At 44.6% G+C, this 20,100-nt stretch overlaps 1 protein-coding gene across 1 annotated transcript; it reads right to left on the bottom strand.

Moving 5' to 3' along the window:
* Nucleotides 1-6: 6 nt before the first annotated feature.
* LOC310790804 (uncharacterized protein) lies at nucleotides 7-18,952 on the bottom strand (the record flags this gene model as incomplete). Its single annotated transcript, XM_083652516.1, has 14 exons — nucleotides 7-1,880; nucleotides 4,297-4,385; nucleotides 5,362-5,475; nucleotides 5,647-5,722; nucleotides 7,379-7,640; nucleotides 9,188-9,254; nucleotides 11,084-11,802; nucleotides 12,725-12,826; nucleotides 13,175-13,264; nucleotides 14,063-14,113; nucleotides 14,744-14,883; nucleotides 15,208-15,324; nucleotides 16,950-17,138; nucleotides 18,917-18,952. The coding sequence occupies 14 exons, from the start codon at nucleotides 18,950-18,952 to the stop codon at nucleotides 1,836-1,838; spliced, it is 2,097 nt and encodes a 698-aa protein (XP_083508642.1). The 3' UTR covers nucleotides 7-1,835.
* Nucleotides 18,953-20,100: the final 1,148 nt, after the last annotated feature.

The following is a 20,100-nucleotide window of genomic DNA, read 5'->3' as shown; positions in this document are numbered from 1 at the left end:
AACATGATAGAAAATACAGATTTATCACCATTCAGCCTAAAAATACCCAGATATGATTTTTGGTCCATATCGCCCTGTGCCAGAGGAAGTGGGCTGTAGCTCACCCAGATAAATGGATGTGACGTGGTGCAGAAGGTTGTTGGTTCAATCCCTGCATCAGACTCTGGCTTCAGAAATGTTCACAGGAGAAGCTGCTGACTGTAAGATAGCAGCATTGATGCTTCTTATCAGTAGTTTGAACCCTGATATCAATAAGCTGATGAAGGAGGCGAGACGTCCGCTCCACACCGGGAAGCCCCCAAAATATCAGCCGTCTGTCCCAGAGTTGGGGGACACTCTTCTATTCCGGACACTCAGTCACTCGTGTAACTTTTGGCGTTTACCGTCATTTTTATACGGAGTCCCCAACCGAAAGCAAAGTCAATTCATACATACGGTATTTCAGAAGCGGTATCAAATGTCATAAATATCTATCCTACACATTTAAGAATAAAACAACTGGTTATGAACTTTAGTCACAAACAGGAAGAAGGGAACTTTACTGTACATCCCACTTTGGCCAACAGTTACTTCATGTCGACTAGAATGGGTCTCGGCTGATAAATGGAAAAAGAAGAGCTTTGAGTTCATCCAGGTCATCCACGTCTTAACATGACTGTTACTGTGTAACATTGTGAAGGTACAGGAAGGGTTAATATTGAGTATATGAATACACCCACATGGACTAAACTTAAAGGAACACTGCACCAATTTTCTATCATTACAAAATCAGTCGTATATCAGAAGTGTAAACAGTTTGGCAGCCGTTCATTTAGTTTGACAGTTATTGAGGTTGATTTTAATGTGTGCATCAGTGATGTCATTCATGCACGAATGACATCACTGGTCCACACCTTAACTCAAATCAACTCTCATTGCTGTCACACTAAATGAATGAGTGCAAAACTAATGATACAAATTGGTGGAGTGTTCCTTGTATCCAGAATTGCATAACAATTTAGAACCTAAAAAAAATAGGTGCTCTATCGTCCATTTGCAAGGACTGGAAGAAAATCAATTCCACATTATGGTCAAAGCGATATTCAACTTTTAAAAGAGACAGTGTAGGATTGTTGATTTATAAGAAACTTAAGTGAAAAGTAACAGAACAGGATGGAATAGGTTAGTACATGATTGTGATTTATTTATGGGTTGTTTTTGTCATATGCTGTCCACACTTCACACAGAGAAGCTGGATCTGAACACACTTCACACAGAGAAGCTGGATCTGAACACACTCCACACAGAGAAGCTGGATCTGAACACACTCCACTGTTTGTTTTCAACATGTCTGTGTGTTTGTGCTGGTGGGGGATGAAAGCAACAGTCTACCTTGTCTTAATAAATACTTGTGATAAAGCCGAGCGACGGTCGTGTGTGTTTCTGTCTGTGGCGTTTTACACATATTGTCATCAGATCATACAGTAACGTAAGTCACAGATCAGAGCAGAAATCGGACCGACTCAGAAGTGTGACCAAGTCAACGATTCCTATTTTTTTATTACTTGAATTTTGTAATTTTCTTTTTACAATATCATCATCAGTCATATACAACAGACATGTGACACATTCTGTTACAAAGCAACACAAACTCCCTGTCCCCAGCCTACCAAACACACAAACTAAGGGTCACAATGAAACACAAATCAAATCCAAAGAGTACACAAAGCCATTATCTCACACATATAAATAAAAACTACTTTCACCTGCCCTGACATTTTTATCAAATAAATATACATGCCCCACTTGAGGAGAGAGTGAGTGTGTGTGTGTGTGAGAGAGACAGGAGGCAGTGGTCACACACTGACCCGGTGAAGTGGCGGTAGTGAGCAGCAGGAGACCTGAAAACACAAAGTAGAAAACATGTAGTCGACACCAGTGTTGTCGTCAAGTCACTATCTCTCCACACAAGTCTTTACACCAGTGTTGTCGTCAAGTCACTATCTCTCCACACAAGTCTTTTCTTCCTTTTCATTTTTTTCTTCCTTCGGTATAAACCTGTTTCCATTGAAGCAACACTTTACTGCAGCCAACAGCTGTCCATGTGTTTTTCATGATTCAGTCCATAAATTACAATTATCTTACAAATATAAGGGATGATCTCTGGCCTTTCACACCTGGAGTACCTGTAAGTACGTTGTCATCAAGGTGTTACAAATGCATTCAGTGAACTGATCTAATAACTAAATGTATACACAACAGTGTAGTATCGCACAGACAAAATATCAAAACAAGGTGCTGGAGAATGTGTGGAGCAGACAGAGCTGACCATTTCCATGTATTCTGGGACTGCCCTATTCTAAAAGGTTACTGGCAAGAGTTAAAGAAATGTATGGATGAAATAACCAAAGTGAATCTTCCACTCTCATTTGAGGTATTATACTTGGGGAAAGTAGACCAAGGGCTTGTGCGATTAGGAGACAAACATATATTTAGAATGATGTTAATTGCAAGTGAGAAAGCGATTACCAGGAAATGGATGAAGGCCGAAGCACCTAGGGTTGATGATTGGATTGAAGTAATGCATGATATATATGTGATGGAGAAGCTGACTTATTCTATCAGACTGCAACAGGATAAGTTTAAAGGAATTTGGGAAAATTGGATCGAGTATATAGCGCCAATTAGAGCAGACTTTGTATAAGAGATTGTGCAGGGCAAGGAATCCCTTAGTTCAAGGTTTAATAGCTACAGATATGTACATGTTATGATTTATTTTTGTTAATGAATATAAAAAACATTGAGTTGATATAGAGATGACTATGTAGATGTATGGAGAAGAGTATAAGGAAATGTGTGGTACTAAATACAACTGTCAATATGCATACATGGGAATTGAGAGAGAGGGGGGAGTGGGGAGGGGTATGCAGGGGTATGATTGGATGTATGTATGTATGAATAATATAACACTCTGTATGACACAAGAAAAGAATAGTAATAATGTATCAGATGCTCTGTATACCATGCTGAAGAACAATAAAAAAGAATAAAAAAAACAACAGCGTAGTATCATACTGTAGCTGGGTCAATCTGCACACTTAATCTAACAACACTTGTGTGTGTGTGTGTGTGTGTTTTTTTTGCATGTTTTTTAGCGAGGGGTTCCTATCTGGAGGGGCACGGGGAGAACATGCAAACTCCACACAGAAAGGCCCTTTTTGACGACCCCACCTGGGCAGTATAGGCACTGAGGATGTGGAACTGGGGACACACCCTCAGCGCCCACAACGTCCCAGGCGAGAATTGAACCTTCTTGCTGTGAGGCGACAGCGCTACCACTGTGTATGTATCTTCTGGGATTGCTGTTGTGCCACAACCCCATGCCCACAGTGGCATGAGCTTATGCGGTCGGGGGTGAAAATTCCCACACAGTGTGCACGAGGGTCGAGACCCAGTCAAGTCTGAGGCACCAAAAAGAGTCCAACTTGAGTCCCCATTACCCCATTACATTAAAAAATTAACAAACTCAAACAGCCAGTCTCTATCAATTAACTTCAAAAACAAACACCCAGTCTCTATCAATTAACTTAAAAAACAAACAGCCAGCCTCTATCAATTAACTTCAAAAACAAACAGCCAGTCTCTATCAATTAACTTCAAAATCAAACAGACAGTCTCTATCAATTAACTTCAAAAACAAACAGCCAGTCTCTACCAATTAACTTCAAAATCAAACAGCCAGTCTCTATCAATTAACTTCAAAAACAAACAGCCAGTCTCTATCAATTAACTTCAAAATCAAACAGCCAGTCTCTATCAATTAACTTAAAAAACAAACAGCCAGTCTCTACCAATTAACTTAAAAAACAAACAGCCAGTCTCTATCAATTAACTTCAAAAACAAACAGCCAGTCTCTATCAATTAACTTCAAAGACAAACAGCCAGTCTCTATCAATTAACTTCAAAAACAAACAGCCAGTCTCTATCAATTAACTTCAAAAACAAACAGCCAGTCTCTATCAATTAACTTCAAAAACAAACAGCCAGTCTCTATCAATTAACTTCAAAAACAAACAACCAGTCTCTATCAATTAACTTCCGAGTCCGAATGCATGAATGCTCGAGTCCAAGTCGAGTCACGAGTCCTGAGAATGAGTCCAGGACTCGGACTCAAGTCGAGTCGGACTCAACTGCAACACTGGTACACACGCCTGCACTCACACACACACACACGTATGCACGCACACATACATACACACACACACACACACACACACACACACACACACACACACACACACACACACACTGTGTACCTGTCCACAGCTCCTGCAGTGCGTGGCTGTTGTGCTGAGGTTGGAGGCTGAGGAGGAGCGGCAGGGTCCAACAGAGAGACGAGACCGAGCTGCAGAGGAAGAGAAGAAGAATTGATCACTGTGTTTCAGCTACAGAGGAACATCAGTTAGGCCCCGTTCACACAGGACGCCGAAGCAACGCTCAACCTAAGCTCTACCTACGCTGAACCCACAAGTTTCATTTAGGCGTTCTTGTTAACAGGCGAGGCCGTTCACACCACCCGCACGCGTGTCATGTCTATTTCCCAAGCGTGACGCGTCAAGCCAGGCATGAGTGTGCAATGGGAGTTGTGGGCAGGTTCAAGGCGCACCGAGTAGGCGCTGAGAGGAAAAGAGAAGGCTTCTTGTGTGAACGGTTAGGCATCAGTTCAGCTTGTGCCTGTTTCAAGCTTCAGTTCTACTTACGTTCGGCATCCTGTGTGAACAAGGGCTTAGGCCAGTAAAGGGGCTGACACACCCAAAACACTTGAAAGGACTAGCGGCACCTAGAGGCTCAGGCCAACCAGCTCCTGTATTGGGGCATGTTTGTATGCTGTGATTGGCTAGTTATGTTCTAGATAACCTTGATTGGTTGCTTTGGCATGTTTAATGAGCCAGGAGGAGGGCAAGTCATTTTAAGGATTATAGCGAGATAATTTAGCCGTTTTTGTGGGGGGAAACCATCAGACACAAATTATTATTCAAAGTAGATTAATTTATATACATCTTAAAACATGACTTCAGAGGGTCGTTAAGTTTTTCCTAGTTAACCATGACCAAACCATTTCTCTAACCTTAATCACATTGTTTTATTTGCTTAACCATAACCGTAACGTTGTTGGCCAGGGTCTCATGGCGTTAAAGAATGAGTCAAAAGCTGGCATCCATTGGCATGGGCAAATGATAAAAAGGGGGTGCCCAGCCAGTGCGTTAAAAAGTGAGGGGGGGGGGTGGGGGTTCCCTGGCCAAACGTCAGTATTTGACCAGTTGGGAGAGAGAAGGGGTTGAGCTGTTAGATGTTGGTTAGATGTTGGAGGTGTTCCTCACCTCTCTCCTGTTCCTTCTCTTCTGTCTGCCTCTTGTTGGCTTTGTGGTGAAGCACAGAGTCCAGGATGGATCTCAGATCACTGGAGCTGTCCGTCTGCAACTGGTCCACGACAGCTAAGAGGGGAGGGGGGTTGGGGGGGAGTGAAGAAGTATTATTTCTTCTAAGTTCCAACCTGTTACCTGTATTGTATTATGCATCCTTTTTTTAGGCTTGCTGTATATAGAGCATTAAACAGATCAGAGTGTAGATCAAGCACACACACACACACACACACACACACATACCTGAGATACACACAGACAGGTGGTGAAGCAGGTCGGAGGCCATCTTGTTTTGGGGCAGTGGAACATCTTTCTCCACCTGACGAGAGAAGACCCTTCATTCATCATGCTCACCATAGAGACACTGCATGAAATAGGCCACGCCCATCACGGGGGAAAAGCTCCGTTCATTTCCACACACCAGCGTCATTTTCCTTGAATTAAACATAGCTAAAAGCTGTTGTGTGGTGGGGCTGCGCAGACAACAAATGTAAAAAATTATTGCCAGTTAAAGTTTTTTTCTACTCCTGAGCAAAACAAGGAAGCCATTGAGAATTGGCGAGAAGAAAAATGTGGATGTTGCTGTCAATAAAGTAAGTTGGAGTGTTCATCTTCCGTATATACGATATTTTGGCGCAACACGCAACCATGCACGCGACATAGGAGAACGCCAGGATTGGACGGGGGGGGGGGGGGGGGGGTTCTGTTTTCCCCCGTCAGTGTCTCTATAGACGGGTTTCTGTGCAAAGTCATCACATAGATGCGTGCGCATCACCGGGGTAGAAAGCTGCTCCACACATTAGACATGTATGCTCCACACACTCGTTTGAGTTGACTGCCGCCTCGCCTGGAAAGCAGACGAGAGCAGGCGAGCGTAGTCAGGTGAGGCATCAACAAGTCGAACACCCCCGACAGCACGCTCACTGCTGCTTTTCTTCTTCTACAGTTTTGTTTAAGAGCGGTTTTTAAACAAATTAAAACATGCATTAGCGCCACCCACACTCACTGCTCAAATGACCCAGCCCTTCAGATTACTTATTTTATTGTTAATGTAGGCATTACAGGTGGTATTTATGTAAAATATGGAGTGACAGCTTGGAATAGATATAAAATTGAAGTTTCTACACTTCACTGTGGGTTTGTGATGCACCTGTGTTGAACCAATGGGCGATCAGCTCAATGTGTTTCTCGTCATCCTCTGTCCCTGCGCGCGCACGCACCCATTAATGTTTGAATACAAGAAACCCGTCTATAGGAGCAGATTAAATACAAATCGTTCACAAGTGGAAAGAAGCAGCAAAATTGGCACAAATAAGAGGGTACGTATGAATGATGAATAATGAACTCCCTTCCCCCCCAGGTGTGGTAAAAAGAAATCGCCCACAACTCTCCTAATACACCACGGTAGCTGTCTCACCTGAGTCTAACTGTCTCCAGTGAAACCACACTGCTGTAGCTGTCTCACCTGAGTCTGTCTCCAGTGAAACCACACTGCTGTAGCTGTCTCACCTGAGTCTAACTGTCTCCAGTGAAACCACACCGCTGTAGCTGTCTCACCTGAGTCTGTCTCCAGTGAAACCACACTGCTGTAGCTGTCTCACCTGAGTCTGTCTCCAGTGAAACCACACCGCTGTAGCTGTCTCACCTGAGTCTAACTGTCTCCAGTGAAACCACACTGCTGTAGCTGTCTCACCTGAGTATAACTAGTGAAACCACACCGCTGTAGCTGTCTCACCTGAGTCTAACTGTCTCCAGTGAAACCACACTGCTGTAGCTGTCTCACCTGAGTCTAACTGTCTCCAGTGAAACCACACTGCTGTAGCTGTCTCACCTGAGTCTAACTGTCTCCAGTGAAACCACACTGCTGTAGCTGTCTCACCTGAGTCTAACTGTCTCCAGTGAAACCACACTGCTGTAGCTGTCTCACCTGAGTCTAACTGTCTCCAGTGAAACCACACCGATGTAGCTGTCTCACCTGAGTCTGACTGTCTCCAGTGAAACCCCACTGGCTCAGGCTGGGGTAGAGCCTGGCTGTGGGAGCACTCTGCCCCAGCTGTGGAGCTCTGTCTCTGGGTAAACCCGGCCCGCCTGCCCCCTCCTCCCTCTGGAGCTCTGGATGTCCGAATGGGTCGGATGGACCTGGAGCCTCTGGCCCGGCCGAGTCCAGATCGAGGTCCGGGGAAGCAGCAAGGCATGCTGGGTAAACATCTGGTTCGAATGGAGGAGCGCTGGGGCATCTGGATAAGGAAACCAGTACATGCTTTTCATACAATATGGCTCTTTTACTTATTATTATTATTATTATTATTTTAATATCCTGTAAAAAAAATGTTTTACTGTTGAGGTCAAATTAATGGGACAGCTCACCCCGAAAATTAAAAGTTTCTCTTACCTGTAGGGTTATTTATGCAGATTGTTTAGGTGTGAGTTGCCGAGTTTTGGAGATATCTGCGATAGAGATGTCTGCCTTCGCTCAAATACAACGGAACTGAATGGTAGTTCGGTCAAAAGAAAATAGTTCCTACATGAAACTGCTCACAAGGTCTGTGGATTTTCTTGAGTAACTGGGTCATGAGTTCTGGAAAGAGACATTGCTGTTGAGTTTTTCAAATGTCTTTTCTTGGTGCTTTGAGCCGAGTGCCGTCCAGTTTGGAGAGAAGGCAGACATCTCTATGGCCGATATCTCCAAAACTCGGCAACTCACACCAAAGCCATCTAGATCAGGGCAGGGTTTTCAAAGTCTGAAACTGTTGGCCTCCCCCCAGACAAAGCATGAAAAAAGTGCCCCCTCACTCAATTCCTGGATGCCTATGGGATCACGCATTAAATGCAGTCCATCATGATTATATTATTTGATCCCATAGACACTCAACAATTGAGCCAAGAGAGCCTGATGTTGCTGTTTGACTTACTTGTTTGACAACATCAGGGAATTCATGACTTTTGTTAAAAAAAAAATGGCTGGAAGTCCAAAAAAAGTCAAACTTTTACCATTGAAACCAATGGAAAAACGATGACATTGACTTTGAGGCCATGTACTTTTCACAAATATTCAACCAACCCCAAAATATCTTCTTATTTGACAATTTGAAGGTTAGACCAGGATGAAAGGATAAAAACATAGTGTGAGTGCATTTTTTTCCAACCACTGGAGGGTGCAAAAATAGCAAAACATAGCACTTTTGAATGGAAGTCAATGAGGACAGAATGTGTCCTTAACCAGACTGATGTCTTAATTTTGACTTTTTGGGTGAAAGGAAGTGTCCCAATTGTGCCGGGAGTGTCACATTTTGTAAAACACCCAAAATCATTGACCTGGGCAACATTTGGGACCCATAGGAATAGGATTGCACAAATTATTCGATATACAAATTTCTCATAGGATGGAATCTGTCCTTATCCAGATACAAGGGTAACCACATCACACACATTTAGGATATTCTATGTGATCTCTTTCTGATAACTTCCCCTGAAACTGCTTGGAGCTCCCCTGGGGAGGAGCCCCCCTGTGCCTGGGGAGGCCCACGTCCCACTTTGAAACCCCCTGATCTATATGGATAAATAGCACGTAACAGGCAAGAGGAAACATACGTTTGATTTTGGCGTGAACCGTCCCTAATGATACACAGGCAAATTTACGCTGGAAATATTTTCTCACTGAAAACAAGGTAGACTATCTAACCAGGCTTGATTAGAGAGCAAACTTTGCTGGCAAGGTTTCAGCAGCGACCAATCAGAGACAAGAAAATGGTTTTGAATGTTAACGATGAAAGAGGCGACGTACCTGAGACAGACACAGGGACTCAGCAGGCAGTAGCTCCACCCTGCAGGCTCCACACAGACCGGGGGCCCTGTCATTGCAAAAGCGGTAATTTAGAGTTTGCACTCGTTTAACGCTGTGCGCAATGAAAATTGGGGGCGTGCACAAGCGCATTTGTATTCTCCCTGCCGCGCTATTACCTCTATGCCTGTTCTAATTGCACTGGACATGCATGGGGTAGGCCCATGATGATCTGTTGACAAGCTCTCTCCATCTCTCTCTGTCCTCGGCACGCACATCTCACTATGTTTCAGAGTTTCAATTGGGTCCACTCTAAATCCTCCCATCTTTTCTTTTGTCTCCACTGTTTCCCCCCCCCACACACACACACACACACTGCAAACACCTTTCTATTGTCCCACTGCAAACACCTTTCTATTGTCCCACTGCAAACACCTTTCTATTGTCCCGCTGCAAACACCTTTCTATTGTCCCACTGCAAACACCTTTCTATTGTCCCACTGCAAACACCTTTCTATTGTCCCACTGCAAACACCTTTCTATTGTCCCACTGCAAACACCTTTCTATTGTCCCACTGCAAACACCTTTCTATTGTCCCACTGCAAACACCTTTCTATTGTCCCACTGCAAACACCTTTCTATTGTCCCACTGCAAACACCTTTCTATTGTCCCACTGCAAACACCTTTCTATTGTCCCACTGCAAACACCTTTCTATTGTCCCGCTGCAAACACCTTTCTATTGTCCCACTGCAAACACCTTTCTATTGTCCCACTGCAAACACCTTTCTATTGTCCCACTGCAAACACCTTTCTATTGTCCCACTGCAAACACCTTTCTATTGTCCCACTGCAAACACCTTTCTATTGTCCCACTGCAAACACCTTTCTATTGTCCCACTGCAAACACCTTTCTATTGTCCCACTGCAAACACCTTTCTATTGTCCCACTGCAAACACCTTTCTATTGTCCCACTGCAAACACCTTTCTATTGTCCCACTGCAAACACCTTTCTATTGTCCCACTGCAAACACCTTTCTATTGTCCCACCCCAGTCAAGAAAATAACACGAATTGCATCAAATCACAGATGTTTTTAACAGGTATATGATGTGATGCTGTCGTTATGAGATAGGGATAATATACTGTATAGGTTGAGGCCACGTCTCGTCATAGATGCTGGTCTAGCTGGCTCAGCCTGGCTGGGGGCGTGGTCAGGGTGGGGCAAAAAAAACCTGTTCTATCCATTCAGCAAAGTTAGAATTTAGCTGATAGCCCAGCCCAGGCAGACACGATCGGGGATTTAACCACCGCAGTAAACGCACATCTGAGCAGACGTCTTGTGTTCTGCTCTAGAACCCCCAAACCTGTAGTTTAGAGCCGCAGCACCGTCTTTTGGTGAGTCAGCCCATGAGATATATGGGTGGTTTTACCCCACTCGCGCGCCAGCCGTTTAACATTTTGTGGGCGTTCCCAGACATGCGGACTGTCTCTATACAGTCAATAGAGATAGGCTTATCCAAATTACGCATGGGGAGAATTACAGCATATATGCCTCACACAAACTATTACAGGGACTGCAAGACGGGAATCTGATTGATTTCATTGATGTAACGCCCAGGCATTGCCAGGCCACACCTGTGAATAATTCTGGTGGTTAACACCGCCCAAATCTCGTTCGCGTCGTGCATAAATGACTTGGCACACCTCCAATCTGCGCTTGCACCCGTTGTGATGAGTTACGCTCCCCCGCAAGTATTGCATCCCCACCATATTTTGGGGCTGTTTTAACTTAAAAACAGTGAGGTCATGTCTACCCAAACAACTATATAATTTTTAAACAGTTAAGTTTCTTTACAGGTGCGCAAAGCGTAAAAAGCAGATAGCGCCTGTACCTACCAAGATAGAGCGCCAGCTCTTCTTCCTCCTGATCTGAACTCTCCTCTTCATCCCTCTTCTCCTCCTCCTCGTTCCTCTTTCCCTCCACCTTCACTCTCATGGTCGTTGTACTCCCGGAGCAGAGGTCGGGGGTCGCCATACTCCCAGAGCAGAGGTCAGGGGTCGCCGTACTCCCGGAGAAGAGGTCGGGGGTCACCGGCCTGCTGCCATGGTTACGGGTGAGGTTCTTGCTCCGCTGCAGAGCGGCTTCCACACACAGCCTGGACAGAGGAGGAGAGGCGGAGGGCAGAGCGGAGGAGGAGCCCCAGCGTCTTCCTCCCAGCAGGGGAGAGCAGGGCAGAGAGGAGCAGGGGAGCCTCCTGCCCAGGAGAGGAGAGCAGGGGAGCGAGGGAGGAGAGGAGGGGAACAAGGAGTCGTCTCTGGTAATTAGACGAGGGTTCGGGTTCAGGAGGAGAGGAGAGGGACCCGGCCTGAAGCTGGAGGACAGACCCAGACTGGAGACAAATCCGTATTTAGGACTGGGATTGGGATTAAGACTGGGACTGAAGTTTTGAGGGTGGCTGTGTTCAGCAATGTCCACCTTCCTCTTTAAACCAGCAGATGGGTTTGGACTCGCGCTGTGTGAAGAATGAGGAGTGTTCACTTTCTGTTCCTGTGTGATGCAGAGCTTCTGCTCCAAAGCCCACAGCTCCTCCTCTGTCAGAGTGCGCAGGAGGTCCCTGCCGACAAAACAAACACATTCCTGGAGGTCAGGTTGAGGCTAAATGCCCTCGCTGGGCCTGCTCACCCAGAACACAAATTTGAAAATGGTTTTTATGGTTATGGTTAGGCAACTTAAAGGTTAGAGAAATGGTCATGATTAAATAAGAAAGACTGTATTTTTATTTTGATGTGGCTTGCAGTTGAAATTGAACAATCGAATCCCGGGTCGTTGGTATCGAAGGCAAACGTATACACCCATCGAACCACCCGACCACAACACCCGTACTTGGGCCACCGTTTTATTGCAATGTCACGCTACGTTAAAACATCCTTAAAACTAAAAGAAAAATGCAATGAAATATGTTTGAAGAGTTTGATGTTTCTCTGTTCCCCTGTCATCAGACGTGTGGTCAGACGTGCCCCCTGACCGATCCCAATACAGACGCATCACGGCAGGTGAGCGGCCTTCGTCGGACCGCAAGGCATTCTGGCTATGCAGGCGCAGCACGGACATTTACACAGAATTGTAATGAGGTGGATGCCATTTTTTGCAAATCCAAGTCAGAGTTATGGTTGAGTTATGGATGAGCGTTCTATCAACTGCTGCATGCGACCCAATTCATAATAGGCCTCATCTATAAACCGTGAGATCCCAAGTCCTGACCCAGTTTCCACTGGCTTAGAACACTGCATCACTAAAACTAAGGAATTCAAGCATGTACTGAACTATTCTCACTCTTTTATCTATTAGCATACAGTATCAGCATTGATTTGATTTGTTGACATTATTATTAGTAGATATTTCCCCAATGTTAATGCACACACACACACACACACACAAACACACACACAGTTCACAAATCCCAAATCTCGAGTCTGAGTCGAGTCTCAAGTCTTTTGAGGACGAGTCTCAAGTCACTGTGTCCCCATCTCTGGTACCTGATGGTCCTCAGTCTGGAGTGGAATGGCCTGAAGACTTCATTCAGATCTGCTGCATCTTCGTCCAGCTGCAGCACCCCCACTGGAAACAACCGCAGGCCACTGGATAGCGAGAGAGAGAGAGAGAGAGAGAGAGAGAGAGAGGGGAGAGAGAGAGAGAGAGAGAGAGAGAGGGGAGAGAGAGAGAGAGAGAGAGAGAGAGGACAGAGAGAGAGAGAGGGAGGGACTATTCAAAATGATTTGTTTTATAATATGAGAGAGACAGAGAATTCTGTCTGTCGATTGATCAATCAGCTCATCATTTTAGCACTATTCTTATCCTACACACACACACACACACACACACACACACACACACACACACACACACACACCTACACACACACACTGTCACACACACACACACAGACACACACACAGACACACACACACACAATCTCTCAGACTCACCAGAGGATGGCCAGTCTGGGTATGGTCACCATCAGAGTGGGGTCTTGCTGGTCGATCATGGTCTGGCTGATGTAGCGTCGATGCAGAGCTCTGCACACAAAGCACACAGCTGTCAAGTACAACAACCAATATACAACCAGTACAACAACCAATATACAACAAGTACAACCTACACCAAGACAGTACAACCCAACCAGTACAACCTATAGACCAAGACAGTACAACCCAACCAGTACAACTTATACACCAAGACAGTACAACCCAACCAGTACAACCTATACACCAAGACAGTACAACCCAACCAGTACAACCAATACACCAAGACAGTACAACCCAACCAGTACAACCTATACACACCAAGACAGTACAACCCAACCAGTACAACCTATACACTCCAAGACAGTACAACCCAAGCAGTACAACCTATACACCAAGACAGTACAACCCAACCAGTACAACCTATACACACCAAGACAGTACAACCCAACCAGTACAACCTATACACACCAAGACAGTACAACCCAACCAGTACAACCTATACACACCAAGACAGTACAACCCAACCAGTACAACCTATACACACCAAGACAGTACAACCCAAGCAGTACAACCTATACACCAAGACAGTACAACCCAAGCAGTACAACCTATACACCAAGACAGTACAACCCAACCAGTACTTAGTACAACCTATACACCAAGACAGTACAACCCAACCAGTACAACCGATACACCAAGGCAGTACAACCCAACCAACCAGTACAACTTAAGCATTGTACTGTTGGGAGAAACATTGTTCAGTCCAGTTGACTCCAGTCTAGTCTAATCTAGTTTATTTTTGAATGTAGTTGAGTCTAGTTGAGTTGATTCTAGTTGAGCAGTCCCTACCTGCAGGTGGTCTCCTCGAACAGGACAGTCAGCTGCTGCAGCTGCACATCTCTGCTGAGAGGAGAGAAGGTCCAGTCAGAGATACATCTAACTACACCAAGCTGCATAGAGCTCCCGCCCCGGAAGTAAGTTCTCCATTCATTTTCTTCATAGAAATTTCGAAAAATCCTTATATAACTAGTTTTAAGGCTGGAACCAAGCCGACGCGTGACCTACTGAATCGTGAGTGACCATAAAACATTCGGTTTGAGCAAGAACAAAAAATAACAACCGGGGGAGGGGGGGAGGAATAATTACTATTATCGTTAGTAAGAATAGTAATAGTAATCAAGGTTGTAACGTTAACGTTAGCTAAGAAGTTATCAGTGTTACCTAGATAACGTTAATGTTATTTGTTTAGGCTGACGCACTTGATCGGCATGCTTCATTGTTAAAAGTTTCCATACTTCCCGCCATTTTGTTGTTCCTAAATGTCACACAAGGTCACCACTCGGAAACTCAGGTATCATCGAAAGTTCCCACTTTCCCACCCATAAATACAACATTGGAGGGCCGTTCATGTGCTCGTAACTCATGAATACAGTAAGTACGATATATCCGAGGAGCACATGAATGCAGCAACAGAGCAACTTAGAAAGTTGGTAGCACCAGTGGTACCAGTGAGTGGACAGTTGGTCCCACCTGGGTGCTGCCTGACCCCCGCCCAGCAGGGTGTCCAGTCTCTGCAGGGTGAGGTGGAACGTCTCAGGACGACTCGCCCTCAGCTGCTGGGCCACGCCTTCTACTTCCTGCTTCATGAGGTAGGAGTCTGCTGCCACACACTGGAGGGAGGGAGGGTAGAAACATGTTCCAATCCAGACCTGCAGCTGTGTGTGTGTGGGTGTGTGTGTGTGTATGTGTGTGTGTGTGTGTGTGTGTGTGTGTGTGTGTGTGCATGGGTGTGTGTGTGTGTGTGTGTGTGTGTGTGTGTGTGTGTGTGTGTGTGTGTGTGTGCATGTGCGTGCGTGCGTGTGTGTGTGTGTGTGTGTGTGTGTGTGTGTGTGTGTGCGCGTGTGTGTGTGTGTGCATGCGTGCGTGCGTGTGCGTGTGTGTGTGTGTGTGTGTGTGTGTGTGTGTGTGTGTGTGTGTACACTGACTGAACACACCTCTGCTGTGAGTTCCTTTCTGAACTCTTCGAGGAACTTGACCCAGAAGTCCTTGCTGGCGCTGGTACCATGGAAACAGACGTCCATCATCTGGTTGAGGATGCTGAGGATGTTTGTCTGTGGAGTCCCAGCAGGAGGAGTGAGGCAGGAGAGGACTGTTATGTTCAGATATGCCAGTGATGTGTAGCATGGCTGGGCTCCGTTCAAATAAACAGCTGCTATTAAAAACTGGACTCAAATCAACTCTCAATAACTGTCAAACTAGATCAATGATGAATAGTTTGACAGTTATTGAGAGTTGATTTGAGTTAATGAGTTATTAATTTGAGTTAGTGTGGACCAGTGATGTCACTGGTCCACACTTTAACACTCAATAACTGGCAAATTAAATGACAGACTTCAAAACCGTTTACAGTTTTCTGATATACTACTGATCTTCTAATGATACAAAGCTGGTTGAAAATGGGCGGAGTGTTCCTTTAATGCATGCTTCCTTGTAGTGGTAATATATTGATTGCCTCTTCTTCCCTTGCAGTGTGTGTGGTGTTTCCAACACGTTAGCCAGAGCCCTTTGAGGCCAGTGACATGCCCCCACTACAGTCGGCCTGCAGCCCCTCATTGGCTCTATAGTCTATAACAAATAATCTGGTAACTGAAGTTATTTATACCCAACTGTTTTAAGAGAAGATATTAAAGGCCTGTTATGTATTTTAATGATCTGTGAAATAAATTGAATGTTTTATTGCACTAGCTGGAACACACTGCCTATGGCTATTAGGGAAAGCCCCACTTTTGCGGCATTCAAAAGCCAGCTCAAAAAATGGCTTAAAACAAACCAATTTTGTGAACACTAGCTTAATAGCTGCCTTCCAAATCTTCTTCTCTTCCTGCACTAGGCACTTCACCACTTAAGTGTAACACTTAAGAGAGAGTAGAGTAGCCTTCATACTGTATCTATGTATTGTTATCATGTAACCTGTCGAATGGAAGGTGTAGTATTCTTCTTTTAGCACTGACATGCTGCATGTACATCCTGTCTGTGTTTTGCTGTAATTTTGATGTCTGTAATGCTGTGGTATCTTTTGCAATGGCACGTTACATGTATATTCCAGTTTGTGCGTTGAATGAATGTAATGAGTGATTGTTTTGATATTTATTGGGGACTACGGATGTAAATTAGCATTAGCTAACTCCGGCATATTTACATGTTTTCGTATATAGAGGCTTCTGTATTTCTGAACATGTTCATTAATGTGCATTGTCCCGTCACAATAAACCAATAAAGTAAAGTAAAGTGAAACTCCCGCCTCTGACATTTTTGCAGACTTTACCTGTGTATATGTGGGAACCCTACAGTATGTTGTCTGGTGACAATTTTAAAGTGAGTTCCTTGGGTTGCAGTCCCAAGGTGGCGTAGTCAACCTCTCCTAGAGATCTAGTGAAGCTGTCCTTATGGCCCGGTTACAATCTGGCGTAGTCGGCAGGATCTGCATCAGAGACGTGTGTATTTTGTTTTGTCTGTGTATATATTGTTTTTGTCAAGTCTTGTTTTTTAGAATGGTGGGCAGTACACTGTATAGAGGCAAAGCAGCAGTTGGCATCACATGGGACCTCAGGATCTGGCTGGCTGGAGGGACATTCATGTGCTACAGGAGGTTGGCCTGTCGTGCTCTACAGCTATGGCAAATGAACTGCAAGAACTTAAGGACCTTGTAGTTGACTGGATGTGAGTTGGACATTACCTGGCCACGCAGGTGTTCATCCAGCAGGGGGCGGGGCTTATCCTCACACCTGGACCCAAGGGGGCGGGGCTTATCATCACACCTGGACACAAGGGGGCAGGGCTTATCCTCACACCTGGACCCCAGGACCTCCAGCGCAGCAGCCAGTCTGCTGAGGTCAGTGTCAGATAGAAGCTGCTGCTCCCACTTCTACATGACAACGTGTGACACAAAACACATCAAACTACTGGAACAGAGAATAGAAGAGAGGAAAAAGCACGGTTTTCTGGGGCTGTTACTTGGAATGGTCTCGCAGCATCAATTAAAAAAAACACAGAATCAAAACAGTTAAAATTGTTAGTCAAACATAATAATTCTTGGAACATTTGGTGTGATAATCTACATTTCATACATAGATGTTTTTTTGGGTAGCCCCTAATAAATGTTTTGTAATATTGAGTGCTTTGCTATTGTCTTGTAACTATGAGGACCAAAATAGAAATAAGTCCTTGACTTTACTGTGTTTTTATCTCGATTGTCATTTAAAATGAGAGAGAAATGTGCATTCATTTTAACTTCCAAATACATCTAATCCAAATACATCCAATTCGATCCAAAAAAGCCCAATGAAAGGAAATGGAGAAACCCTCCAGGCTGTTCAGGGAGAGTCCTCTGGTTTGACTGCTGGTCTTTCTGCTTCTCGGGCCTGGGATTCTGTTTAGTGTTGTCTTTTGAATGCTGTTGGTAGCCTTGATTTCCCTGATTTAGCGTCTTGGTTGATTTGTATGTCTTATGTTAATAAATGCCATGGCTTGGGTTTGGCTCAATAGTGGAGTGCACCCCTAGCCCACACACACAAGGTGTCTTTAAGGACAGTGTGTAACCTGCTATTAAAGACAGTTTGTGTAGTGTCTCTTAGACCCCTGCACAGCACAGTCACATGACACCACACACACACAACACGACAGCTTGTCTGCTTGTGTCCAGTTTCATTTTTCCTATTGTACCTGAATGTTACAAGCCTGAGGAAAAAAAACAAGATACAGCTCCCTACCAACAGAGAAGAAACATCAGAGAGAGAGAAAGAGAGATGTAAACGAAAACAAAGGACACAGCGATAACTACTAACTAGCTGACCAGGGCAAACACTTTTCACCATAAAGTTATTTGATTCACAATAATGTCAGATAGTCTTATTCTCCCTGCTTGTCCAGGTGTAGACTACTCAAGCCCCTCATACATTACTGGGCAAGCTTCCTTTAACATGTTATACTTGGTATTGATCATCTATAACACTATGTGGAATCTCAGATATGTGGTGAGAAAAATAAATAAAAACCAGAATTCCAGACGTAAGTTCCAGTTAGTTTTTCTTCAAATTACATTTCCTCAGTTGAGTTGGAATTGATTTATGAATTGAACCCAACTAGTGTCCTCTAGAGAGAGAGTGGCATCAGTGGAGGACCAAAATGCAAGACTCATTAGCCAATGAACAGCCAGGAATGGGTCTCGCGCTACTTTTGCATGCTAAAATAAAGCTGATAATGTACAATTTGATAAAAAAAAAAAAAAAAAAACTTTCAAAGTACAACACAAACTGTCCATTTTGCTGCAACTCGACAGTGCTGCTTAATCCAGGACCTTACTCCCTGGAACTCTTGAGAGTAAAACAATTGTCCATTGGAGTGAATGGAGATGTCGCGACTCTTCTGTATACACAGCTCTGAACCCAACCAAATGCAGCAGCTTATGATGTCCGGTCGGGGGAAAGCTTCTGTTTCACAATACCAAGAAAAATACATGATCTTTTTTCTATATGGACTGATAGAGAAAAGATAATTGAACCTAGATAAATAAGGTTTGATACAAACACGAAACAAATCTGAAATACAAACCCAGGAGGCAGCTGAACACAAAATAAATCACATACTTTCAGTAAGTGGTATCATTCTTTTCCTGACATATTTGAGAAGACATTAAACTCTCACCTTGGGTTTCCGGAGCCACTTTCTGATTTTATTCATCGTTGGTGAAATGTGTTAGCCGCGGCGAAGGAGAAGCTGTGAGCTGGTTCCAGTACAGGGCGAGCCGTGTGTGCTGGCACAGAGAGGCTCCTTTGGTTTACCTGTGCAGGTAGCACAGGGTGGGCGGGGCTTAAACATGACTCCTCTGTCTTCCTGTAAATGTCTTTATTCTCAAACTCCTCCCTCTCTCACACACACATACGTTTCCTCCAGCTGTACATGGGCAATTTCCCGCTCCCAGAACCGCTCCCAGAACCGGTCCTGGGACCGGTTCTGGGAGCGGGAACGGAAACCAACTGGCGGAATATGCAGTGAAGTCTCTGCACTGCACTCATGTGAACGTGTTGAGCAGCGTTAGATTTGTCCTATTGAGAAGTATCAAGTTACTCTTCACCACTACAACACATGCAAGTTCAGAACAACTGTGGAGTTTTATATATTTTTTGTTTGTCTGTCCGTCTGTCCCATTCTCATGAATGCAATATCTCAGGAACGAAAGAAAATGTCTTCAAATTTGTCTCAAACGTCCACCTGGACTCATATTTGGTGGTCAAAGGTCAAGGTCACTGTAACCTCACAAATAATGTTTCTGGCCATAACTCAAGAATTCATACGCTAATTATGACAATATTTCACACAAATGTCTAATTCACCCTATGTTCCAACACAGGGATCAGCCAGTTACTTCTTATTGTGTTGACACTTCCTGTGACAGTGACTAGTGACCGGGTAAAACAGATGGTGTTTTGAACAGGAAGTCATAACACAACTGGGTCAAGTGGGCGGGGCTACCTGAGGTGAATAGACGTTTAAAGTTTCCCAGACATAGCCTTGAGCTGGGCCCGGGGTCGGCCCGACTCCCTGTGTATCTCTCTGTCTCTGCATGAGGGGGGTTTTTTCAGTGCCAAGAAGATGACAGCGTTACTGGGAATCCGCGGTCCCCAGGCGTCGCCCTGCCAGTGTGGCCCCTCCCCTCACTTTATACTCAAAAACAACGGGTTTTTTGAGGTTGTGAAAAAAAATGTGATTATTCACAAAGTGTCCTCATGTTACGCAGCTGAGAGCACTGTCAGGAATCCTATGAAAGAAAACAATAGGGCGAGCAAAACCACAGCGCCAAAAATGTCCGTAATCATATCTGGGTCACA

This window comes from Poromitra crassiceps (genome assembly GCF_964638095.1).
Source record: "Poromitra crassiceps genome assembly, chromosome: 15".
Lineage (NCBI taxonomy): Eukaryota > Metazoa > Chordata > Actinopteri > Beryciformes > Melamphaidae > Poromitra > Poromitra crassiceps.
The sequence above is the reverse complement of the archived record's forward strand: the minus strand, read 5'-3'. Positions and strand labels throughout refer to the sequence as shown.